We start from the raw sequence: 24765 nt of genomic DNA, 5'->3' as shown, positions 1-24765 counted from the left end.
AAGGGTGTGTTTTGTACGAAGGAAAATGTTATCATACCTACCCTAAGATAAAATGTTTTCACCTTCCGGTCAAGGTATAGAACTAACTGCATAGATTAAATAGCAATTTTCTAGTGAGATTCAAAGTCCAACAATTACAAATAAAAAAAAAATAAAAAATGATAGTTTGTGCAATAAACAATCACTCTAGTAAATGAACTTAAACATTTCTTAATAAGCATAAATCTGAACAATTTCATTTGAGATAATACCACCTTCACTACTTTCCTAACACAAGTCACCTTAATTGCCCAAAACTACTAATCTCATGCTTTCCACTACTATTTCATTATATATACATTTTATTTTTAAACAGGTATCGAATAATTATAGCCACAAAATTTAAGATTGACGATAAAAAAATCAAATATCCTTTTTTTTTGGTGGAGCATTGCCTTTCTTTCAGCACTAACAATTGACAGGAAACTAAAAAAAAGTGTGTTAGAAAGTGTCACCCCAGCTTTCCCTATGACTGATTTGGTGTGAGGTAAAGCATACTCTTTTCCCCCCACAAACTAATTCACATCAAAAAAGCTTCCACTGTGCTTCTTTTTCCCACTCACAGTACAAGTACAGCAATTGTTTCCTCATTTTACTTAAATTCTGACAATCCCTTAATTAATTTTCTTTTAAAAAAATCTACTTATATATATTGAAATGAAAAGAGTACAGATTGGATGACGTTTGGATTGAATTAAAGTTAAAAATTGATCAAATCTACTTTTAAATTAGTGTGTTTAACAAATATAAAAATAGCTTAAAATAAGTAAAAAATTACTTAAAATAAATTTAAAATGTTTAACAATGTTAAAATAATTTTAAATAACTTAAAATAAGTTAAAAACTAAAAGTAGATCTCCCATACTTTCTATTTTTTTTTATATAAAAATTATTTAAATTTGAGTTTTTATTTTAAATTTAATTTTTTTTAAGTCAATCCACACGGGTTCTTAGTAAAAGGTAGCCATTTTTTTAAAAATTCTTTTTTTTAGCTAAATGGTTATTCAACTTGAATGAATTTCTTAGCTAGTGTGATGTGATTTATAAACATTTCATGGAGAAAAAGAAAAATGGAATTCTCTAGCATGATTTACTTAATTTGTAGGATTTAGCATGAGCCTAATTTGATGACTTCATACGTTATTTATACGATTTGAATACAGTTTGAGAAGTTAACTCTAAACATCCCTTCATGTATCAAAGTTCTCACTTCCTTAAAGTGAAATAGCTGAAGTGGAATTTTCGATATAACTCCATATGAATTAATCGAACTTCAATGTTACCACGTCAAATATTGATAATTCAAGTTGAGAATAATACGTAAGATTTTTTATTTTTAACACATGCATCCATAATTCGAGTTGAAATTCAAATAACTGGCCCTAGGGATGGATCTCTGGTTCTTGTTATGTAATGATGCAAGAAATGCGACCAGCTGCAAGAGTTGTTTAAACATATATTTCCAACAGTAACATGTGGCCGCCTATCATCTTATTGTTAAATTTAAATTAAATCTATTGCGAAAAAAATTATTTATCGTTTCTGTTCTTCCTTATATATAACTTATTTACGAATTTTCTATCGAACAGTGCTACAGATGTAGATGCTAAACTAGTCGCCTTTTATTAAATAGAGAAATGTTAATCTATCACCAACACAGACGACATATTACAATAATTGAGTGCAGAATGATTCCTACAAGTTAAAATAGGTGTGTCCCAAATTTGATGCTTGATTTTGACTCCACCATGTCATTTTAATTAGAACTATATGCATCCCTCTACTAATAAACCATTAGCCCTACATTGTAGAGTCATCATTTTTTATCGTTTATATATAACTGTGTGATTTTTATTGTCGTGCCTTAAACATATTAGTGGTCTAATGTTAAAGTCAAATAGAATTCTCAAATTTTATTTTTGTTTTAATGAAATTTATTATAATCAATTCATTTATTTATTTTTGAGACATAATGTTTTAGATATGATAAACTTTTTTCGAATAATTCTTTCCTCTTGAATGAAAATTTTACATTTTCTACAAATAATACTCGATAATAAATACATAAAACTATTATTGTTAAAGAAAATCGTGTCCCTCAAATTTAAAGGCCTAATATACTTGTTTTTTTTTTCTACTCCCGTAGAGCCAACCCTGGTTCTTATTTTATGAATTTAACTTTTATTCATTATAGGGCATAGTTTCTTTTAAGAACTTCAAGTTGAAATTTTGCTTCCAAATTTTTATCAATGATGTACTACAACAATATGTAACTGATTAATTGGCTTATTAAGCCTAATTTAATAGCCTCACATTTAGTAACGTAAATAACCCGTTATAATATATTGATTGATATGGTGAAAACAACTTTTACACTATGACATATTTCCTTGAAAACTACATGTTAAATTAATGGTTGATGGCTAGCTCATTCAGTGAGCTCTATCAATAGAAAAAATTTAATATATAGTAACGAAATATATATCCCCTTCTCCAATCGTTGTTGTATTATTAAAAAAAGATTGTATCTCAAATATTATAAAATTTATCGGATTATAAGAATATTAGTGTGCATAGAAGGAAGATCTGATCTATATTGACAAATGACAAGAAAAAGAGATTTAAGGCTAGGTTATAATGGATTTCATGTGATGTAAAATAGGAAAAGTTTAAGAGCATTAATACAAGAGCACATCACATTGCAGGTAAGAAGAATATTTGGAAGAGTCTAATAAAATAAATAACACGTCACGTTATATGCTCTAATTTGTTAAGTATAAACTTAGCTGGCTTCCAGTCTTGCCATCTTCCCACCCCATGTTAATGTCCCCCTCCCTTCCCCCAATTCCATGTTCCCACTTCTCTTACTTAACACCCTTTTTTTTAAAAAAAATAAAACATCGCTAAACACTTTGTCTAGTAATATAAATTCACTTTTTTTTTTATATAAAAAAATATTTTTTAACACCCTCGATCCCTCCCGCCCACCCCCCTACATAGCTGACATGCATTACATAAATACAGTAGCAAACTATAGATTTTTTTAGCTAACATGATTTCTGGTAGTAGAGGGATCATGGATTTTCTTCCTTCTACACCTGATATTTCTCTTAATTTTCAAGATAATAATCATCACCTTCCTTCCACTTCTCCTAAACTATTTCCTTCTCCTTCTATTCCTCATCAAGATCACTTCAATCACGGTAAGTTTAATAATTTCTCTCTCTTTACAAGACGTGAATTCAGGTTTTAAATTGAACTCATATCATATATATTTTTGAATTGTGATTCTTCAAGTTTCACTCAGACATAGCTCGATTAACATTATCGTCAATCAATTCTGTTCCACTTAATCCTTCTTTCATGCTCACGTATCTTTCTAGTTGAGGAATTAGCGATTTTTTTGTTCATTTATCACATGAATTGAATTTTCATTTCTTCATATCACCATTGAATATTTGTTGAAATTAGCAACGTTTCACATATAAAATTACTGGATTCAGTTAAAGTTTGTTAAATTTAGTGATATTTGACAGTCACCTATTTAATTTATATGTGCAGGTGTACCATCCATGTTAATGAGGAGATCGATGTCGTTTTCTGGTGTGGAGAGGTGCGATAATCATCAGGATTTGCGTGTGGACGATAATGAACTGTCGGATGAGGATGGATCATCGCAATTATTAGGGGAGAAGAAGAGGAGGCTCAATATGGAGCAAGTGAAAGCACTGGAGAGAAGCTTTGAAGTGGCTAATAAGCTTGAGCCTGAGAGGAAAATACAGTTGGCTAGAGCTTTGGGATTGCAACCCAGGCAAATTGCTATATGGTTCCAGAACAGAAGAGCAAGGTGGAAGACAAAGCAATTGGAAAAAGATTATGAGATGTTGAAAAGACATTTTGATTCACTTAAAACTGATAATGACGCACTCAAGGCCCAAAACAAGGAACTTCATTCCGAGGTAGTAATTAATTTCATCTAAAATTCCAAAAGTACAATAAATTGAAGTCGTTTATTCATATTAATATAATGTGGTGCAACAGCTGCAGTTATTAAGTGTGAAGAAGAGAGAATCATCAGGCGGAGGCGGAATCATGTTTAATCTGAACAAAGAAAACGAAGGATGTTGGAGTAATAACGGAAGTGACGACAACAACAATAACAACAGCATAGACGTAAATCTGGGAACAAGGACATCCTCAGGTGACAGCCCATTTTACTCCAAGAATGTTTTTCCACCCGAACCCGGCCCAGTCCCTCTGGCCCAGTTTCTTCAGACCTCATCAACACCACCTGATCATCTCACCCATTGCCACAAGAATATTGATCCAACGGTCCAAAATGAAGGCTTCTGCAACATGTTTACTCCAGTTGATGATCACACCAATTTTTGGCCATGGCCAGAGCAGCAACACTTTAATTAATTACTATAATTATTAAATTATCCTTTTCTTCTTATTCATAATACTAGTTTAAATTCTTTTGGATGTATAGCAAATCATGTAAGAATCATTACCAATCACAAATGGATCTTATTTCTTCTTTCGCGGTTATACAAGTCTCTGGTGAGTATTTCACTTTTCGTTATCATCTTAAATTTTGATTTCCTTTTTTTTTTTTGGAATTTTAATACTTCTTCTATCTTAATTTATATGATTCATGGTTCTTTATTTTATAATCACACAAACAAATGTACGCATAATTTATTTTAAATAAATAATTAAATTATATCAAATTAAATAAAAGATAGAACAATAAAATATTAATTTCAGTTAAACTCGTCTTCAAGTAGGCATAGTAGTGTTTTTTGAAAGTTGGCCAGTTGGGATATATGAGTTTAATATAATTATAATAATATGTTGTGTGGATAATAAAAGAGAGGCATGTGGCCATGCAATATTAGGAGAGCCTGTGCTGTAGGGTCTCCACCTTTGGCATTGGATCATTTACTTATAAATAACTACTAGTAATCTAATATTTTATTATGAGAAAAAAAAATGAACAAGTGTGGTGATCGTGGGGTTGGGGGGAATCTTCCGGCCACCATTACTTTTTCAATTTAAACGTTTTATATGATACTACAATATAAAGATCCTTTTTTTTAGGAGTAAAAAGCAATTTGTATATTTTGTATGAAGATGATTTTTATGAATCTTTCTCTTGATACTGATAATTCAGGATGATACAATAATTTCTTTAATTTGTTGTAAAAATAATTATATATCGCAATCACAACTCATTACAACAAAAGTTATGAAAATAATTTTTTTAAAAAAACATTTCAAAATTGCTAAACCTTTAGCAATATTAAATGTTATTATCGCTAAATAAAATATAACTACAATTATAAATAATTAATAAAAAATCATCTAATTATTGCAACAATATCTATAAATTCACCTACTCATAAAATATGACCAGTTTTTCTTTTTTGCTTTTGTAAGTTAAAACGTGCAGAGAGTATTAGGTAATATGTAGATATCTGTCCATGCAAAATTCATAACGAATTATGATGACAAGACATGTTTTGATTTTTCAGGTAAAAAAGGTTTAGAGAGTAATTATAATTTAGAGAGAATTGAATAAAGACACGAAGAAGGAGAAAGGCGCACATGCAAAGTATGTCCCATTTCCATGCTCAACATATCCGTTTTACGTAAATCGACCCCAATATGTTCTACATTTTAGCCCACAATGTGACGCCTGCTGACTGTTAGGCTCCATTCACCGTTATTGATCCGTTTATTATCTTGATCTATTTTTTATATATAAAAAAATATTATCTTGATTCATTTTTTATATATAATTTTTTTTATCTTGATTCATTTTCTCTCTCTCTATATATAAAATAAATCCATTAATGCTATTAGTTCAGAAAGAAAAAATAGTTTAAAACAAAATTTTGTTTCTATGGGTCTTACAAAATTTTAAAGGTAAGTAAAATCTATCTAAAATGTGAAATTAATTTTATTAGATTCACAATGTATTTCAACTAGATTAGTATTAGTAAAGCTTTGAAGTGCTTGAAGAAAATGATTAGTAGATACACATATCTTTAATTTATATTTCCTTCAAAATCTCATAATTTTTTAAGTTAAGTAAATCTACCTAATTTGAGAAAATTGATTTTATATAATGCACACTATTTTTCATTGGCTTATAAAATAGTTTAATCTTTAACAAAATGCCAGGTTAATACAAATGAATGAATTAAATATAAATGACTTTAATTTAATTTACCTTTATTGATTTGGGAAAATAAATCGTTTCCTCTTGAAAAACGTTACATTAAGTGTTGTAGCCCGAAAGTGAAAAAGAGGATAGTTTAGAAGGAAAATTTAATGCTCGAATATTATAATTTTGTAAAAATTTAAATTAATCTATTTAAATTATAAAAGTTTATTCTATCTGATGCAAAGTACCTTTCAATTGAATTATATAACTAAAGTTTGGTTGGAAAAAAAAAGATGAGTAGATATAAATGATTTCAATTTAATTTTCCTTCATCTGATTGAGAAAAAAAGTATCACTCTCTCATATGTGCATGAATGTTTCTTGGGAAGAAAAAAATAGTTTAAAAGGAAAATATAATTTTTATGTCTTATAAAAATTTAAAAGTGAGCTAATTTGTTTGAATTGTGAAAATTGATTTTATTTAATGCACAAAGCATTAGATGAATAGGGGAAAATGGACCAATGAAAATTTGAATTAATTATTTTTGTTTTAATGTTTAAAATTTAATTTTATTAATATGATTTCCTTTTAGAGAAAATCATCTTAGATTGAATCTTTAGTATTCCTAATTTGAACTTAGAGTTTTAACTAGTGAGATAATTTCAAAAGTTTCGAATTGATCAATATTAGTCAAACAAGTACTAATTTCTTTTATTTTATATATTTTAATTTAAATGAAAAAATAAGACATTTGAATCAATGGACTTAAATGAAAATCTCCATAATATATTACACATATTGTTGTAATCTTGTAATTGTCATCTCCATAAAATGAATATCATGAATGATAAAATTAGAATATTGAAATTAAAAATAATAATTAAATACAACAACTTTTTTTGAGAAAATAAATTACAAAATTATAAAATCATAAATTGAATCTACTGAAAGAAAATAAATAAAAAATCGAGGGGAAAAATAAAGTTTTTAATGGGGATTGAAATAAAAGATAAACAATTTTTTATTTTTTTGGAATACACTTCTCAAAAAAAGAATTAAAAAATTATTTCATTTATAGTAAGTAATCTACACATAAGAGCAGTTTAATAAGAATTAGATTTTGATAATCGAATGCAATATTTTGATTTTCTATTTATTAGTTTAAATTGGCATTTAGAAGTTCATAACATTGTCTTTCACAACAACAAACCTTAAACTTTTTGAGAGACTTCAAATCGAACAAAAAATTATATATGAAGAAATCAAGTCATTTATCGAAGGGGATTTATAAATTTCTTAATTTTTTGTGCTTTTCAACAAGTATTCGATCATCCGGTAACACTCTTAACTTTCTTTTAATCTAGTTATCGATTGTTTTATTTTATATACTAAATCCTCTTTCAAAGTTGAAAATTCCTTTCGTATGTGATTTGAAAATGATTAAAATGTATCATCAATTATCTTGCTGCATAGTTATATTATATTTAATCATATACTAATTTAATATCCAAATCTTTTTATCATGTACCATCCCATTCATTAAACACCTAAATACATAAATCTTATTAAAAATGAGGGGAAAAAAAGATATATAATCAGTAGGAAAATCTCAATAATATAACCAATTAAATGTCTGTACTTTTATTTTATTGATGAGGATTTGATTTTTTAGCTTATAAATCCCCTTTCACTGCCTCAAATTTTATAGAGAAAATGGCACAAACACTAGCATTGAGTCTTCAAATAAGGGAATACACTTTTACTAGTTAGCACCAGCTATAAAAGACACTTGTAACATTCACATTTGTATATGTGCAGTGAATTCAAGGTGTTGCTTTGAAAATAAATGATTAAGATTTTTTAATTAATTAATTAAAGATACATAGTTAAATAAATAATTCCTTAGCAATTTTGAACTTTTAGATGATTCTTGTTTTTTCTTTCTAAATTTGCGAAATTTTGATCTTAATTTTTGTATTTTTTTTCGTCAAAACAAAGTTTTTGTATTTCAAGAATATTTATTGTTGCTGTCTTTAACAATTGATAAGTCAAATCTCTTAATTAATGACCAAAGAAGTATTAACATAAGTCAATATTTTTTAATTTACAATTTAATTATTTTATATTTTACCATATCATAGTTAGATTTAATTTAACTTTTTCTGGATTTACTCCAACAAACATTAGATATTTTTTATTCTCTCACTTATTATGTTTTTCTTTTTAAAAGAAATATTCAAATCTTTTCTGATAATACCTGAAAAAAGACAAAAATAATAAAAATATTTTTGAACGAAATACTTATATTTTACTAAAATTATGGAATCTGCCAAAACAATTTATAAAGCAAACTAATTTAGTGGAGTAAATCTCAACCATTCATTTAACTAGGACATGTGTTTTCTATTTTAATATTTGTTAGGTATAAATAATTTGTATTTTGAACTGGAGTTTGAGTTGTTATTGTGAATGTTGAACAGATGAAACTAAAGAGACGAGCGGAGGCCCTTCCGCTGAAACTGCTCGAACCACTCCTGATAGAGGCATGGTACAGGAAATAGCTTCTCATCCTCGAAGGTTTTCTTTCAATGAGCTACGTTTGGCGACTAGAAACTTCAGACGTGAAGATTTTCTTGGAATGGGCGGTTTTGGTCCAGTTTATAAGGGCTGGATCAATGAGAATCCTGTAAAACCTGGCACTGGACTAGCTGTTGCTGTGAAGATTTTGAACAGATATGGTGTTCAGGGTCATAGAGAGTGGCTGGTATGCTGCTACCTGCTTTCTACTAATTATCTTCATTTGCTCTTCCAAAGTTCAATTTTACAAGTTGTCTTATATATAACAGGCTGAAGTTCACTTTCTTCAAAATCTCCACCATCAAAATTTAGTGAAGCTAGTTGGCTATTGCATGGAAGGACATCAGAGGCTAATAGTCTACGAGTTTATGGCTCGTGGGAGTCTGGAGAATCATCTCTTCAGTAAGTTATGCTTCGACTGTCACATTTATGTCACTTGTTTTTATTTTTAATTCGTATATCCTCCTTCGTTGTTGTGCAGGGTCTGTGGTTCTTCCGTGGTGCACGAGGATAAGAATAGCATTAGGGGCAGCACAAGGCCTGGCTTATCTTCATGAAGAAACTCAAAAACCAGTTATCTATCGTGATTTTAAGGCATCCAACATCTTACTAGATGCGGTAATTGTTTTCTAGATTTCTGACACTATGAATTTTTTCTCTTCCTAGTACTAATTGTTATGTTATTGTCATTCCAGGACTACAACGCGAAGCTATCAGACTTTGGACTCGCCAGAGATGGGCCAGAGGGAGATCAGACACATGTGTCAACTCGTGTGATGGGAACCTTTGGCTATGCTGCTCCAGAATATTTGATGACTGGTAAGTCATAATAATATCAGCTTTTATACTCTTGTATCAAGTTAGTGTTCTTGTGCTGTTCCAAAATATGAAAAGTTTATAGGATTGCTATCATATATCATAAGAGATATAGTCTTTGCATAGTTGTACATTATATAACCTGATAATTATATACTCTTACAGGGCATCTGACAGTGAAAAGCGATGTCTATAGCTTTGGGGTGGTATTACTTGAAATACTGAGTGGCCGAAAAGCCATGGACAAGAATCAACGGATGGGTGAGCATTACTTAGTATCATGGACACAACCTTATCTTGGAAATAAGCATCATTTTTGGCGGATTATAGATCCTCGTCTTGGTGGCAATTTCTCAAAGAAAGGAGCACTAAAGTGCACTGAGATTGCTTCTCTCTGCCTTAGAAATAATCCAAAGCTCAGACCTCAGATGAGCGAAATAGTGGAAATGCTAATGCATCTGCCTTCGACCAGTGAGTTTAGAGATGCTGATGACAACTCAAGTAGCAATAATTTGGAGGCAAAGGATAAACATGTAGCTGGGAATCTCAATTCTCCAACTGGTCCAAATGCGTCACCGGCTAGCTATACCCTTAGTAACAAGCAGAAGGGGAAACGTCCAGTTCGTTCTTAAAAGAGAAACTTCATTAATCACATTACTATTACTAGTATGCTTTTACTACCTTATCTGAAAACTTAAGACTTGTTATATTTATGAAGATTAGACTTTTGTTTTGACATGCTTTTGGTCATTTATTTTTCGAATTAGATCATTTCTATTGCCTATGATGTTGAAAACTCCATCCAAACACTTGAAACAAAAAAAAACCATAGGTGTTTTATTCGTCACAGAGATGATACAGCCTTGATAAGGATATAAACTTAAGTAGATGATACTTTGAGGGATACAAGCCAGCATTCTAGTAGTTTTTTGATGGAGAAGGTATACATCACATTGTGGACGTAGGTGTTTCCTGGAGTCACAATTGACGATGGAAAATTTGGGTGATTCACAGCATCAGGGAACCCTTGAGTCTCCTGATTTCTTATCATAAACTATTGCCACGGGGTTCATTTTTTCAGTGCTATCTAGTACATAGTTCATGTCATATCCGTTTTGGAGTTTGTTAATCCTGCTCCCCACCTTACGGGGTTTAAGGAAGTCGTAGGACGTGTTCTTGACAGGGGAAATTACGCCTGTGGGAATGTGTTTTTTATCGTTTTGGGTGATGTGTGATGCAAACATTTGGATAACCTGGGCCAAGACGTTGCCACTGTTGTGACCACCAATGTTCCAGTCAGTAAGGGTGGTGATACAGTTTATAATTGGAGTTGCCTAGTTCACTGATTTTGCCTTAAATTGAACGCTAAGTTTGTATGGATCTTTTAATGCATAGGTAACAGAGACAAGAACATCACCAGGAAATCCTACATAAGAAAAATATGGAGTTTAGTCTATATATAGTATGAGCAATTGTCTTGTGGAATACCGAAATTTACCTTCTTCGCCATCAGGACTATGGTAAGTTAGAGTTATGTAAGGACAGGGTCCGTCTTGCACGTGCTTGCTCACTTTCCAGACAACTTTACTAAATCCTTCAGAACCACCTATATTTTGAAGTTTTAGTTACACCATACAAAAAGAAAAAGGAAACTTGGGAGAAAGTGGAAGAAAAAGCAAAGGAAATGTAATGCGAGTACCATGAATGGTGTTATTGCCTTCATTAGGGACAAGCTTGTAAACAGTTCCATCCAAAGTAAACTGAGCACCTCCAATCCGGTTTGCAACCCTTCCAAGTAGAGCTCCAAAATATTCCTTATCATTCTGCACTAAATTATGTTCATAAGTGAACACACGGAGTTGAATTTCCTTCATATGTACTTCACATCAATCCAATTGATAGGAGATTTAGTTGAGATGTTATAGGCCAGGAGCGGTGTTTGTTTGGAAAGAACTACTATTAGACAGCATCAAATGACGGTATTTGACATGTCACAGCACACATGGAACTGGTGCTATTGATTTATGAGACTCGGAACCAGAGTAACGTAATAAAATAAAAGGCAATCAAAGAAAGTTACGTTAAGAAAGGGCAAATTGGAGTAGGACACATTCAAATACAATGGACAAACTGAAGTGCACTAACCAGGTAATTATTCTCAATAGTGTCATCACCAAGAACAACATCACCTATGTTTCCTGGAAAGGATCAAGACAAGATGAGACCGATTTCTTCAAGGAGCAGCACAAAAACATATTTAAAATAGGAACATTTGGTTAATAATTTTGTATATGGTACCTTATTGGCCTGACTAATTCAGATTCACGACCCATTAAAGGGGTAAACACTCCCGAGTTTTATTTTCCATTTCTAGGGTTTGAACCTGAGAGTTCTAGTTAGGAGTGAGACATGTCAACCATTCCACCATGGCACACTCCCTCGTGGTAAAAGAAACGAGACTAGTTAAGGTAATTAACATACATACATGCTTATCAGGAAGAAGAACGGAGATGACCTTAACAGAGAAATCTCCTTTCTCGATCTCATAGATACCAATCTTGCTCCCTGTAACACTACCGGCAGCCAACAGATGAAAAATGAACAAACAGATCAATACATTATTTTTTGAAGACATAGTTAACTGTACTGATTTTGAGACTTTAAGAGTGTCTTAGTAACAAACTTCTTCAGTCTTGAATTATACACTCCTCTATTCCATCTGTCATCATTGTGGGATTAGATTATAATCTGAACAATAACAATAGATGAATGACAGCCCTTGAAATTGACATTAAAGTTAGCGGTCCCAAATTTATGAATACTTAAATGCTGAAGTAGTTAATTGTGTTGAAGTGCAAATACAAAAATGGCAACAACGCCGGCTTGATTGTTATTCTGGAAAATATTAATAACAACTTGGCGCATTATTTTACATAAAAGATATTTTGAACTAAATCACACGTAAATTACCAAAACCTTAGTGTAAAGTGTTCCTTTAGTAGAAAGTTTAGAAGCTCTGTACATTAGTTGGAGCTTTCTAAGAAGACCATTCGCGTTTCTCCGAAGGGAATGTCAGGTGTTTTATTTGTCACAGAGAACAAAATATATCCTTGATACACTTTTATCAATTTAAATAGAGGATACAAATTAAGAGGAATACAAAAAAGCACAAGTCGTCCTGCAAAGAAATAACTATAGGCATTCTAGTATTTCTTGATGGAGAACGTATACAACACGGAGTGGACATAGGACTTTCCAGGAGTAACAATTGTTGATGGGAAATTTGGGTGATTCACGGCATCCGGGAACCCTTGAGTCTCTAAACACAAGGCTGAATGAGGTTGATACACATATCCACCTTTGCCTTTCGTATTAATGACAAAGTTTGCAGTGTAGAATTGCACACCAGGTGCAGTTGCTTTTATATCCATCACTCGCCCTGATTTCTTATCATAAACTATTGCCACATGCTTCATTTTTTCAGTGCTGTCAAGTGCATAGTTGATATCATATCCATTTTGTATTTTGTCGATCCTGCTACCCACCTTACGGGGTTTCAGGAAGTCGTAGGGTGTGTTCTTGACAGGAGAAATGATGCCTGTGGGAATATGCTGTGTATTTAACGGTGTGATGTGTGATGCAAAGATTTGAACAACCTGGGACAAGACGTCACCACTGTTGTGACCACCAATGTTCCAGTAAGGGTGGTGAGACAGGTTAATTGGAGTAGCCTTGTTTAAAGCTTTTGCCTTAAATACCACACTTAGTTTGTAATGATCTTTCAATGCATAGGTAACAGAGACAACAACATCACCAGGAAAACCTACATAAGAAAACAATTAAGTTTATTCAATTGATCATATGTCCTTCAAAAATAAATTAATTATCTTTTTGTAAAATATGTCACATATATCGAGATTCACCTTCTTCCCCATCCGCACTGTGGTAGGTTAGAGTTATGTAAGGACTGGGACCATCTTGCACATACTTGCTTACTTTCCAGACAACCTTGCTAAATCCTTTAAGACCACCTATATTTTTGAAGTTTCAATAACATCAGAGAACAGACGAAAGAAATTTGGTTAATAAGTGGAAGAGAAAACAAAGGAAAAAGGAAATGTAGTGAGAGTACCATGTAGCATGTTTACGCCTTCATTGGCAACAAGCTTATAATGGGTTCCATTCAAAGTAAATTGAGCACCACCAATGCGGTTAGCAAACCTTCCTAGGGCGGCTCCAAAATAACTCGTATCATTCTGCAACAAATTACTTTCATAAGTGACTACAAATCGCTAAATTCTGCTATGTACTTCCACATTAATGCAAAAGATGGAGATATATCTGAGATATTATAGGCTAAGGACACGGTCTTTATTAGGAAAGAACTAAAATTAGACAGTGTTAAATGACTTCGGATTTTAACATGTCACAATTCAAGGCAGTGGTGATAAAAGGATTTGGTAACCTAAAACTAATTAAATCTCCATAAGAGGCTTTAAACTTGTTTAATAAGATTTAGACATCAATGAGACAATGGATTTACTTTATAAGATGCATATTACTCAACTGGGACAAAGAAAAATAGCTAATGTAGCAAAACCAAGAAGAAATGGAGAAGGGTAGAAGTCCGATTCTGGAAAGCTTAAACAGAATATGAAGTAGAGAACTTTTAGGAAAGAACAGATTGCAAATAGACGCATTCAATAACAATGAACAAATTAAAGTGAACTAACCTTGTATTCCTTGATGGTATCATATCCAAGAACAACATCACCTATTTTTCCTGAAAGAATCAAGACAAGATAAAATTGATTACTACAATGAGTATCAGAAAACAGAAATATGTTTTACAAAAGATGGAATTTTGGTGTTAACCATCCAGTATCCCATTAAAGAGGACAACGCTCCCTACCAAAAGTTTCCCTATTCCTATAGGGCTCAAACCCCAGACCTTTAATTAGGGATGGATGGATCAAATAGACTTACCATTCTTATCAGGAAGAAGAACGGAGATGATTGTGGCACCATAATTAGTGACCTTAACAGAGAAATCTCCTTTTTTGATCTCATAAATTCCTATCTAATGGCCTGTTACACTATCGGCAGCCAACAGGTGAAGAATGAAGAACAAACAGAAGAACAAACTAATCTTTGAAAACATAGTCAACTCCTGTATCTTAATGACAGCTTCTTCAGCCTTGAATATATATACTTCCCCAATTCATCTGGCATTATTATATATGGTATTAGATTATTACCTGCATGTGAACAAAAGAAAACTTGTCTGCCAAATTGATCTGCCTGGAAATCAGAAAGCTCCGTAGAAGATGGACAATAACTATCAAGTTAGCCGTCTCACATTAGTTTTAAGTATAGTTAATTGCACAAGTAGCTATTTGTGTTGACTTGGGAATACAAAATTGGCACCCATGTTGGCGTGTCCTTTTCTGGTAATAATCAAAACTTGTCCCGTTGTTTGGCAAAAAAGATATATTAAACTTGATGACTTGATCCGTCAACGTCTTGACTTCTTTTTAGTCACTGCCAAGCCGAATCAGGTTCTGCAAATAAATTTTGACTCTGTCCTGTATAAACTCGAAAATTAGTCAGTTATGCTTGTACCTTTATCAACCTAATTCAGTTTGAAAAGTAAGTAATAGCTTTGTGATTGCCCTATTTCATTTTTCATTGATATGGTTTCGATAGATTTATTAATTTAACTGTTAAATAATTATTAAAGAGTAGATTAGAAATTTCATAAACTTGATACAGAGTATCTTGAAAAACAAATACAAAACAAAACTATCTTTTATTGAGTCAAATGCCGGGTGTTTAATTACTCATAAAGAACATTACAACCTTGACAGAAATGTCAATTTATCAAAAGACACAATCGATGATGACACAAATAAAAATGAAAGCATTCTCATTATTTTTTGATGGAGAATGTATACAACACTGAATGGACGTATCTCTCTCCCGGATTCACAATTGAGGATGGAAAATTAGGGTGATTCACAGCGTCTGGAAATACTAGAGTTTCCAAAGCCAATGCTGCATGAGGCGGATACATAAATCCACCTTTCCCTTTTTTACTTTTATCCCAATTGGAAGTGTAGAATTGAACACCAGGTGCAGATGCTTTTACACTCATCACTCTTCCGGACTTCTTATCATAAACTCTCCCCACGGGTTTCATTTTTGCACTGCTGTCGAGTGCATAGTTGATGTCATATCCATTTTGGAGTTTTTTGATCCTGCTTCCTACTGTATGGGGTTTCAGGAAATCATAGGGTGTGTTCTTGACGGGGGCAATTTCCCCTGTCGGAATGAGTTCTTTATCAACTAGTGTGATGTGTGATCCAAAGATTTGAATAACATTGGACAAGATATTGCCACTGGTGTGTCCACCAATGTTCCAGTAAGGGTGGTGAGACAGGTTAATTGGAGTGGCCTTGTTCAGAGCTTTCGCCTTAAATACAACACTAAGTTTGTAAGGATCTTTCAATGCAAAGGTAACAGAGGCAAGAACAGCACCAGGAAATCCTACATAAAGCAATGGAGTTAAGTTATTCAAATATAAATTACTCCCTGCTATATTTTAAGTGATGCTACTTCCTCACTAGTTTGTCCAATAAAATGACACATTTCTATTTTTGGAGATAATTTTACTCCAAATTTCCTATTTTTTGCTTTAACGGCATGGTATTATAGCCATGATAGTCTCGACATGTTTAAATCCCATAAGTTCAAAATGCTTTTCTTTCTGGAATTGTGTTTAATCAAACTACGACAAGTAATCGAATCTAAGGAGTAATGTCTGATATGGAATACCAAGACTTACCTTCTTCGCCATCAGCACTAAAGTAGGTTAGAGTTATGTAAGGACTTGGACCATATCGCACGTACTTGCTCACCTTCCAGACAACTTTGCTAAACCCTTTTGTGCCACCTATATTATCGAAATTTTAATTACATCAGGAACAAAAAATCTTTTTGGGTAATGGAGATAAAAGTGGAAGAAAAAGCAAAGGTAAAAGGAAATGTAGTGAGAGTACCATGTAACATGTTTTTGCCTTCATTAGGAACAAGCTTATAATGGGTTCCATTCAAAGTAAATTGAGCACCACCAATCCGGTTAGCTACTCGTCCAACGGTGGCTCCAAAATAACTTGTATCATTCTGCACCAAGTTACTTTCATAGGTGAAAACAAACGGGGCTAAATCAATCCAAAAGATGGGAGTTCTTTTTAGCTGATATTATAGACTAGGGACGCGGTGTTTGTCGGGAAAGAACTACAATTAGCAGTGTCAAATGACTCTGGATTTTTACATAGCACAATTCAAGCAGGGACGGCTAAAGGACTTGGTGACTTGAAACTAAATCCCTGTTCAGATATCTATTGAGACAAAGTATCTACTTACCAAACTACATATCACTCAAATGAGACAAAGAGAAAGCTGATATATTGGACAAATTGCAGGAGAAGAAATGAATGTACGCAAAACAAAACATGTAATCCCACAATTTAGCCGCCCATCTGAATAACCTCTACTAAATCCCAAAAGTTAAAAAAAGGTTTCTATATATATAGCCTATTAATCTCCAGTGCCTGAAGTGAAAAGGGGAATCTTCGTAACTCTAACCGAATTTTCACCTAGTGTATGGGTCGATTCTCCGCATTGTAATCTCCCTCTACTATTGAAGGGGGAAATAGGAAAACACACATTCAAATACAACAAACAAAATAAAGTGAACTAACCAGATATTCATCGATGGTGTCATATCCAAGAACAACATCATCTATTTTTCCTGAAAGGAATCAAAGACAAGATAAAACTAATTTCTTCAAGGAATAGCAGAAAGCAGTACAAATATACACATTAAAACAGAGAGTACATACCATTCTTATCAGGAAGAAGAACAGAGATGATTCTGGCACCATAATCAGTGATCTTAACTGCGAAATCTCCTTTCTTTAACTCATATATTCCTATCTTAACACTAGCAGCAAACAATAGATGAAAAATGAACAAACAGATGAACAAATTAATCTTTGAAGACATACTCATCTTTGGATCTCTGTTTTTCTAGAGCGGCCAACTCTTCAACTTATGTACTTCGTCCATTCATTTGGCATTAATGTAAATGTAGGATTAGAATATTAGCAGCATGTGAACAAAGAGCCTCTTCCGTAGAAAATTCCACAATAATGAGCGTTAAGTACTGAAATTGATTGAGTTATTTTAGACAAATTATTCGTCCCCTTCCAAAATATTACTCCCTCAGTTCATAATTGATTATTAGGATAACTCATTCATCTTTTTAAGGAAAATTTAATATTAACTAATCAAAATAGAGTAATCATTAAGCGTAGAATTGAAAAAAATAACTAATTATTTTTTTAATTGTTTAAATCGACAATTCATTTTGAACATCTATTTTTAATATACCCGCCAAATAATTGTGGACGGATAATTCTATTTCCTTTTTTTATGGTGAATTTAAATAATTAATTTTCAATATTATGTTATATTAGATTAATTTAATATTTTATAATTATAAATTTTGAATATTAAGAAATTATATCAAAATATTATAAATTGTTTTTTTTATATCCATTAGATGAAAAAACATAACTTCAAAAGTTAGTCTAAATTGATATTTTGATTCCAAAAAAAGAAAATTATGACAATTATTTTAGAAGGAAGGAAATATTACTTTTTGTCCACTTTATATTTTAAAAAGTGTAAATTTAAGAAAACAATTAGTACATGATAATTTGCCCAAACTGACTCTTAATTTTAAGAAATAAAAATGTGGACCAACATTTCCCGTAGGAGGGGGAAACGTATATATCATACTGGTCATTTGTTCACAATTTATCAAAATAATAATACTTACATTGGGAATCCTACAATTATTTACATTTTATTCCAATCTAGTAAAAATAGAACAATTTTTGTAAAGATCGTATACATACTATTAAACATTTAATATCATTAGTGGGTGAAATTTGAAATCGTTGTTGTCAAAATGTGTCAAGTGACTTTTCTATCTGGTATACCAGATAGATTTCTCTTATAATAAAATACTATAGATATAGATAATTAATCACAGAAAGTAGTTGTTTGCGTGACTCTTAATACAAAAAATTGGTACCCACGTTGGCGTAATTATAAAACATTTTGCTTATTATTTAATTTTAAATTTTGGCACTTGAACCGCATTAGCAAACATCATGTGTATTTCATAATGTAGTCCTTTGATTGCGTTCAGTATTTTCCGGGTTGTATGATTGTCCAGGGTCAATTACTACGCGTCACTTTCATATATAGTATAATATCTATTAAATCATAAAAAGTCATATTTATGAAAATATATCCACACTGATAACTGAAAAGATAAACGTGATACTGATAAATACATTTGTTGGCGTCATCATATAAATTTAGCCCAAAGTGGATAATATCATTATTTAATTACCAATTTGCCCTTAGAAATCGAACTTATGTCTCCTTACTAATGTAGGAGTTTTAACCTTGATACAAAAATCAATTGAAGTAGACAATGTTATTAAGAGGATACGTGCCAAATCTATTTTTTGATGGAGAAAGTATACAACAGAGTGAGCATAAGTTTTTCCGGGATTCACAATTGTGGAAGGGAAATTTGGATGATTTACAGCGTCAGGGTACCCTTGAGTCTCCAAAGACAATGCTGAACGAGGCTGATACACAAATCCACCTTTCCCTTTTACATTGATGATCCAATTTGCAGTGTAGAAATGCACACAAGGCGCAGTCGCTTGGATATTCATTACTCGTCCTGATTTCTTGTCATAAACTATTGCCACTGGTTTCATTTTCTTATTGCTGTCGAGTACATAGTTTCTATCATATCCAATTTGGACTTCATCGATCCTGCTCCCTACCTTACGAGGTTTAAGGAAGTTGTAGGGCGTGTTCTTGACAGGGGAGATTTCCCCTGTAGGAATGAGCTGTTCATCAACTGGGGTGATGTGTGATGCATAGATTTGAACAACTTGAGACAAGACGTCACCACTGTTGTGACCACGGAGGTTCCAGTAAGGGTGGTGAGACAGGTTAATCGGAGTGGCCTTGTTCAGTGATTTTGCCTTAAATTCGACACTAAGTTTGTAAGGATCTTTCAATGCATAGGTAACAGAGACAAGAACATCACCAGGAAATCCTATAACAAAACAATTAATTGACATGATTCATCAAATTCATATATATATATATATATATAGCTTTCTTGAGAAGGACAGTAAGAATTATTTACCTTCTTCACCATCAGTACTGTGGTAGGTTAGAGTTATGTGAGGACATGGACCATCTTGCACGTATTCGCTTACCTTCCAAACAACAAAGCTAAATCCTTTAGGGCCACCTGTATTTTAATTACATCTGAGGAAGGAAATGAGTAGAAATGGAGTTAACAATGTTAGAGAAATATAGGTAAAAAGGAAATGTAATGAGAATTACCATGAATTGTGTTGTTGCCTTCATTAGGGACAAGCTTATAAAGGGTTCCATTCAAAGTAAATTGAGCACCACTAATCCTGTTAACAACCCTTCCAAGTAGGGCTCCAAAATAACGTGTTTCATTCTGCAAAAAATCACTTTCCTATTAGTTTATTCATAACGTGGGATGCTTTGTGCACCTATGAATGACATAAGCCATTAAATACAATGGATAGAGTGAACTAACAATGTATTCCTTGACAGTGTAATATCCAAGAACAACATCATCTATTTTTCCTGGAAAGGAGCAAGACAAAATTATGACTGATCTCTTCAAGAACTTGCAAAAAACAAATACAAATCAAGAAAATTGAAACAAAAACATACCATTCTTATCAGGAAGAAAAACAGAGATGATTCTGGCACCATAATTGGTGATCTTAACAGAGAAATCTCCGTTTTTGATCTCATAGACCCCTATCTCGCAGCCTGCTACACTACCAGCAGCCAACAGATGAAAAATGAACAAACAGATCAACACACTAATAATCTTTGAAGACATAATCAGCTCCTCTGGTTTTGAGACTGTGTTGTTGTTTTTTATAAGATAGTGCGACAAAAGAGGTTAAGAATATTTTACTGAAATTGTCTGTCAATAGTTTTATTGACTGAAAAATATAATCTGCATAACAAGAGTTCAAAAAAAAAAAAAAAATCTCAAAAAATTTCAAATAAAAAAACAAAACAAAATAGATTCGTCCTACTAAGTAGTAAAACTTATTATGCTAAAGAAATTAGTTCAGGAAAGCAAATTTTGAGTGTTTTTACTGACAACTTCTTCTGACTTTTATAATGCTTCTCCAATTCACGTGGCACTATTATATAATTTATTGGGATTAGATTATTATGTGCATGTGAGAAAGAAAAGAACTTGTCTGTCAAATAATGTGAGCAAAAATCGGATTTCTCCATTTAAAATTGACAATGGTGAGTGTGCAATATTAATTATGATTGACAGGGTCAAGTTAGCCATTATTAATTAACATGAACAAGTAGCCGTTTATGCTGACTTGTAAATTAAAAAAAAAAGGGTACCCACGATTGACATGATTCTTATTCTGGAATTAAAAACTTGGAGAAATGTTTGCCTTGAAAGATATATTATACTCAATCACACGATCCACCATTTCCTTGATTCGACTTTTTGAATTTACCTAAATTTAGCTTCCGATTTTGGTCCTTCAACTTCATTAAAAGGAGTTGATTTAACACAGTAGAGTTAAAATGGAAAACAAACATGGACTCGACCTCTCTAAGAAGATTCAGAGTCTATAGCTTCGTTGATAAATCACTCAAATCAAAGAGTTAGGAAGGAGGTCTTGAGTTGTGTTGAGTCCTATATCAGTGGGATGAGGAAATTTGAACTTTTTTTATTTGATTAGACAATCCTCTCCTCGTGAACTAGTTCTTGGGTTGAGTTAAGCCCAAATACATTTTCTATCGTGGTATCAGTGTCACAACCATGGTTTATCATATCAGAACACTCGACGAAATACAAAATTATCCACTCCAAAAACATTGAGTCCACATTTGAGCACTTACTGAACATGTCTGCAATCAATTCATACAGAACTCCATCAAGAAACAAGTATTATGAGTCTAGATGTCAGGTGTTTTATTTTTCATAAAGAACATATAACTTGACGAAAAATGTATCAATTTTATGCTTTAAATACTAAAGACACAAGGGATGGAGGAAAAAACTAATAAGAATTCAAGTATTTCATGATCGAGAATGTATACAACATTTTGTGAATGTAGGCCTTCCCTGGAGTCACAATTGTAGAAGGGAAATTTGGGTGATTCATAGCGTCAGGAAACCCTTGAGTCTCAAAACACAATGCTGCATGAGGCTGATATACATATCCACCTTTCCCCTTCTGATTAAGGGAGTTTGCAGTGTAGAATTGAACACCAGGTGCAGACGCTTGTACATCCATCACTCGTCCTGATTTTTCATCATAAACTATTGCCACCGGCTTCATTTTCTCAGTGCTGTCGAGTACATAGTTGATGTCATATCCACTTTGGAGCTCCTTGATCTGGCTCCCCACTTCACGGGGTTTAAGGAAATCATAGGGTGTGTTCTTGATAGGAGAAATTTTGCCTGTAGGAATGAGGCTCTGGTCTACTGGAGTGATGTGTGATGCAAAGATTTGAACAACATTTGACAAGATATCGCCACTGTTGTGTCCACCGAGGTTCCAATAACTGTGTTGAGCTAAGTTAACTGGAGTGGCCTTATTTAATGCTTCAGCCTTCATTACCACACTAAGCTTGTAAGGATCTTTCAATGCATAGGTAACAGAGACAAGAAGATCACCAGGAAATCCTACAAAAGAAAACAATGGATTTTACTCCGACTCATATTGTATCTTCAAAAGGAAATTAATCAACTAATTTACCTTCTTCACCATCAACACTGTGGTAGGTTAAAGTAATGTGAGGATAGGGACCATCTTGCTGGTATTTGCTAACATTCCAAACAACACGGCTAAATCCGTTAATGCCACCTATATTTATGAAGTTCTAAGAGGAAGCAAAGTTGGGTATATGGAGGTGAAAGTGGAAGAGAAAGCAAAGGTAAATGAAAACTGTAATGAGGATACCGTGTAGTGTGTTTGCGCCATCATTGGCAACAAGCTTATAAAGGGTACCATTTAAAGTAAATTGAGCACCACCAATCCGGTTTGCAACCCTTCCAAGTAGTGCTCCAAAAGAAGTTGTATCATTCTGCACAAAATTACTTTCATCTCTTTTGTGTATGAAATTTTCAACATTTCCAACGAATCATTCATAGAAGACGAGAACTTAAAATGGTACATTATTAAATTCAAAACTCTTTCTCATTTCTGTACTATTACTATGAATTGTTGAATGTGTTACGTCAAAAATTTCAGTTAGAATTAGTCCCAAATTTTCATTCAAGAAAAGAACCAAGAGGAGTTTTTACAATTACCTAAGATTTGAGAGGATTAGAATGCATAACTCCAAAGGGACAGAGGATTTTTTGCCAGTCTAAATTTCATTCCATCAGTCCATACGATGGAAGGTTTTAAGTCAGATAGTATAGGCTAGAGAGATGCAGTTTTTGTTAGGAAAGAGGTACCATTAGACAGTGTCAGGTAAAAACTGTTAATCCTGCAATTGTTTTGGTTCGTAATTGGCTTTGAATTGACATGGCACAATAGCTATCGATTCACAGAGAAGAACAACAGTGGAAATAACAGAAAGGAGAAAATGAAGTAAAAAGCTTTTAGAAAGGGGAAAATTCAGATAGATCATTGAAATAGAACAAAGTGAATTAACCTTGTATTCCTCTGTGGTGTCATATCCAAGAACAACATCACCTATTACTCCTGCAAAAGCATCAGCAAGAGACTATATGACTGATTTATTCAAGGAACAAAAGAAAACAGCTGACCTATACACTTCAAGAAAGATCAGAGTGGGACATGTTTTCCAAAAAAATAAGTTTTATTCAGAGAGCAGAATCAACCTATGGGTTTGATGGACCACATAAATATAAATTTGAAAAATCACTGAAATTTCAACAAATACTAAATTTTCAAATGTAGAATAAATTTAGTGCTAAGAACCATAAAAACAAAGATCATTGAATGTAAATACTGAATAATTGATAATGTGAAAGACAGACATACCATGCTTATCAGGGAGAAAAACAGAGATGATTCTGGCACCATAATTGGTGATCTTGACTGAGAAATCTCCTTTCTTGATCTCATAAACCCCAATTTTTTGCTCTGTAACACTGACGGCAGCCCACAGATGAAGAATGAATAAACAGATCAACAAATTAATCTTTGAAGGCATAGTCAACTCTAGTAATTTTGAAACTTTAGAATGTCTGTGACAAGCACGTTCAGCCTTGAGTTTGTGAACTCCGCCAATATCCTTACACTTGTTTATTAACTACAGTTTACATGTGCACAAATCAGAATTTGTCAGCAGCGCGGATATGGGATAACTCACGTGAAAAATAAACAATGACGAGTGTGTGGTCTAAAAGTTGAGAGATAATAACTACTCCATAACTTCGTTAAACTGGAATTTAGAATTCGAAATTTTCGTCTTGAATAATTGTCTATTTTTCCTCTGTCTTAATTACTTGTTCATTTGGACAAATCATGAAAAAGACAAAAAAAATTACCATTCATATCTCAATTTATTACTTTGAAAAAAAATCTTAAATTTTTAATTCATCCTCTTCTTAATTAATAAAAGATAAAATGATAAATTGACAATATCAATTATTGTTTCTAAAAATTGACAAGCTATTAGGGACGGAGAAAATAATACTTTTATGCTGCCATATATTAGTTAATCATTATATTAAAAATAGTTGTCTCATAATAGTACTAGTTATTCACCCATATCTTACTCTTTTCAATCAATTCTTTTTTAAAGTCTTTACATTTGTAAATAGAATTCCAAAAAAAATAAAAAAAAAAGGAAAATACGTAAAATTATCTTTTTATTTATGATTTTCCGAATACAGTATAAAATATAAAGTGATCAATTAAACGGAAAGAGTATATAATAATAATTGGTTCGTCACAGAAGTTGGCAGTTCCCATTAAATAAGGCCAAA

General features: G+C 32.5%; 5 protein-coding genes and 2 pseudogenes across 7 annotated transcripts; 2 read left to right on the top strand and 5 right to left on the bottom strand.

Moving 5' to 3' along the window:
- Positions 1-2846: 2846 nt before the first annotated feature.
- On the top strand, positions 2847-4595 carry LOC101256052 (homeobox-leucine zipper protein ATHB-13). Its single transcript, XM_004232180.5, has 3 exons — positions 2847-3242; positions 3601-3998; positions 4081-4595. Exons 1-3 carry the CDS (start codon positions 3092-3094, stop codon positions 4459-4461), a joined length of 930 nt encoding a protein of 309 aa, XP_004232228.2. The 5' UTR covers positions 2847-3091; the 3' UTR covers positions 4462-4595.
- Positions 4596-8664: 4069 nt separating this feature from the next.
- LOC101245818 (serine/threonine-protein kinase PBL34-like) lies at positions 8665-10387 on the top strand. Its single transcript, XM_019212450.3, has 5 exons — positions 8665-8976; positions 9059-9191; positions 9271-9407; positions 9485-9608; positions 9771-10387. The coding sequence occupies exons 1-5, from the start codon at positions 8758-8760 to the stop codon at positions 10235-10237; spliced, it is 1080 nt and encodes a 359-aa protein (XP_019067995.1). The 5' UTR covers positions 8665-8757; the 3' UTR covers positions 10238-10387.
- A 56-nt stretch (positions 10388-10443) lies between these two features.
- LOC101246109 (uncharacterized) lies at positions 10444-12352 on the bottom strand (annotated as a pseudogene).
- Positions 12353-12660: 308 nt separating this feature from the next.
- Positions 12661-15190, bottom strand: LOC101255751 (uncharacterized). Of its 2 annotated transcripts, none has more exons than XM_069294564.1 (5): positions 14592-15190; positions 14339-14388; positions 13738-13861; positions 13529-13636; positions 12661-13428 (listed from the first exon to the last, which is right to left on the bottom strand). In XM_069294564.1, the coding sequence occupies exons 3-5, from the start codon at positions 13745-13747 to the stop codon at positions 12809-12811; spliced, it is 738 nt and encodes a 245-aa protein (XP_069150665.1). In that variant the 5' UTR covers positions 13748-13861; positions 14339-14388; positions 14592-15190; the 3' UTR covers positions 12661-12808. The 2 variants fall into 2 exon arrangements, with proteins under 2 accessions (XP_069150665.1, XP_069150666.1); XM_069294565.1 differs by having other exon boundaries at positions 14864-15190.
- A 205-nt stretch (positions 15191-15395) lies between these two features.
- LOC101256341 (uncharacterized) lies at positions 15396-17925 on the bottom strand. 2 transcript variants are annotated; one of them, XM_026029573.2, is made up of 6 exons: positions 17675-17904; positions 17510-17566; positions 17369-17418; positions 16664-16787; positions 16450-16557; positions 15396-16151 (listed from the first exon to the last, which is right to left on the bottom strand). In XM_026029573.2, the coding sequence occupies exons 1-6, from the start codon at positions 17676-17678 to the stop codon at positions 15535-15537; spliced, it is 960 nt and encodes a 319-aa protein (XP_025885358.1). In that variant the 5' UTR covers positions 17679-17904; the 3' UTR covers positions 15396-15534. The 2 variants fall into 2 exon arrangements, with proteins under 2 accessions (XP_025885358.1, XP_004232229.1); XM_004232181.5 differs by having other exon boundaries at positions 17510-17925.
- A 1254-nt stretch (positions 17926-19179) lies between these two features.
- Positions 19180-20802, bottom strand: LOC101256826 (uncharacterized; annotated as a pseudogene).
- Positions 20803-21759: 957 nt separating this feature from the next.
- LOC101257126 (aldose 1-epimerase superfamily protein) lies at positions 21760-24097 on the bottom strand. The gene is made up of 5 exons (NM_001366866.1): positions 23816-24097; positions 23463-23512; positions 22763-22886; positions 22559-22666; positions 21760-22485 (listed from the first exon to the last, which is right to left on the bottom strand). Exons 1-5 carry the CDS (start codon positions 23985-23987, stop codon positions 21857-21859), a joined length of 1083 nt encoding a protein of 360 aa, NP_001353795.1. The 5' UTR covers positions 23988-24097; the 3' UTR covers positions 21760-21856.
- Positions 24098-24765: the final 668 nt, after the last annotated feature.

This window comes from Solanum lycopersicum, chromosome 2 (assembly GCF_036512215.1).
Source record: "Solanum lycopersicum chromosome 2, SLM_r2.1".
Taxonomy (NCBI): domain Eukaryota; kingdom Viridiplantae; phylum Streptophyta; class Magnoliopsida; order Solanales; family Solanaceae; genus Solanum; species Solanum lycopersicum.
Note: the sequence above shows the minus strand (reverse complement) of the source record. Positions and strands in the feature narration are given on the sequence as shown.

Excerpts from the sequence above, each read along its gene's own strand:
- LOC101256052 (XM_004232180.5), top strand. The coding sequence starts at position 3,092 with ATGATTTCTGGTAGTAGAGGGATCATGGATTTTCTTCCTTCTACACCT. Across the intron at positions 3,243-3,600 it reads TCAAGATCACTTCAATCACG|GTGTACCATCCATGTTAATG; the intron begins GTAAGTTTAATA and ends TTATATGTGCAG. Across the intron at positions 3,999-4,080 it reads ACAAGGAACTTCATTCCGAG|CTGCAGTTATTAAGTGTGAA; the intron begins GTAGTAATTAAT and ends GTGGTGCAACAG.
- LOC101245818 (XM_019212450.3), top strand. The coding sequence starts at position 8,758 with ATGGTACAGGAAATAGCTTCTCATCCTCGAAGGTTTTCTTTCAATGAG. Across the intron at positions 9,192-9,270 it reads TCTGGAGAATCATCTCTTCA|GGTCTGTGGTTCTTCCGTGG; the intron begins GTAAGTTATGCT and ends GTTGTTGTGCAG. Across the intron at positions 9,408-9,484 it reads CCAACATCTTACTAGATGCG|GACTACAACGCGAAGCTATC; the intron begins GTAATTGTTTTC and ends TTGTCATTCCAG.
- LOC101255751 (XM_069294564.1), bottom strand. Across the intron at positions 13,429-13,528 it reads CAGTGCGGATGGGGAAGAAG|GTTTTCCTGGTGATGTTGTT; the intron begins GTGAATCTCGAT and ends TTTCTTATGTAG.
- LOC101256341 (XM_004232181.5), bottom strand. The coding sequence starts at position 17,678 with ATGAGTATGTCTTCAAAGATTAATTTGTTCATCTGTTTGTTCATTTTT. Across the intron at positions 16,788-17,368 it reads ACACCATCGATGAATATCTG|AATGATACAAGTTATTTTGG; the intron begins GTTAGTTCACTT and ends AACTTGGTGCAG. Across the intron at positions 16,152-16,449 it reads TAGTGCTGATGGCGAAGAAG|GATTTCCTGGTGCTGTTCTT; the intron begins GTAAGTCTTGGT and ends TGCTTTATGTAG.
- LOC101257126 (NM_001366866.1), bottom strand. The coding sequence starts at position 23,987 with ATGCCTTCAAAGATTAATTTGTTGATCTGTTTATTCATTCTTCATCTG. Across the intron at positions 23,513-23,815 it reads TTTTCTCCCTGATAAGCATG|GAGTAATAGGTGATGTTGTT; the intron begins GTATGTCTGTCT and ends ATGCTTTTGCAG. Across the intron at positions 22,667-22,762 it reads TGGCGCAAACACACTACACG|GTGGCATTAACGGATTTAGC; the intron begins GTATCCTCATTA and ends TCATAAATATAG.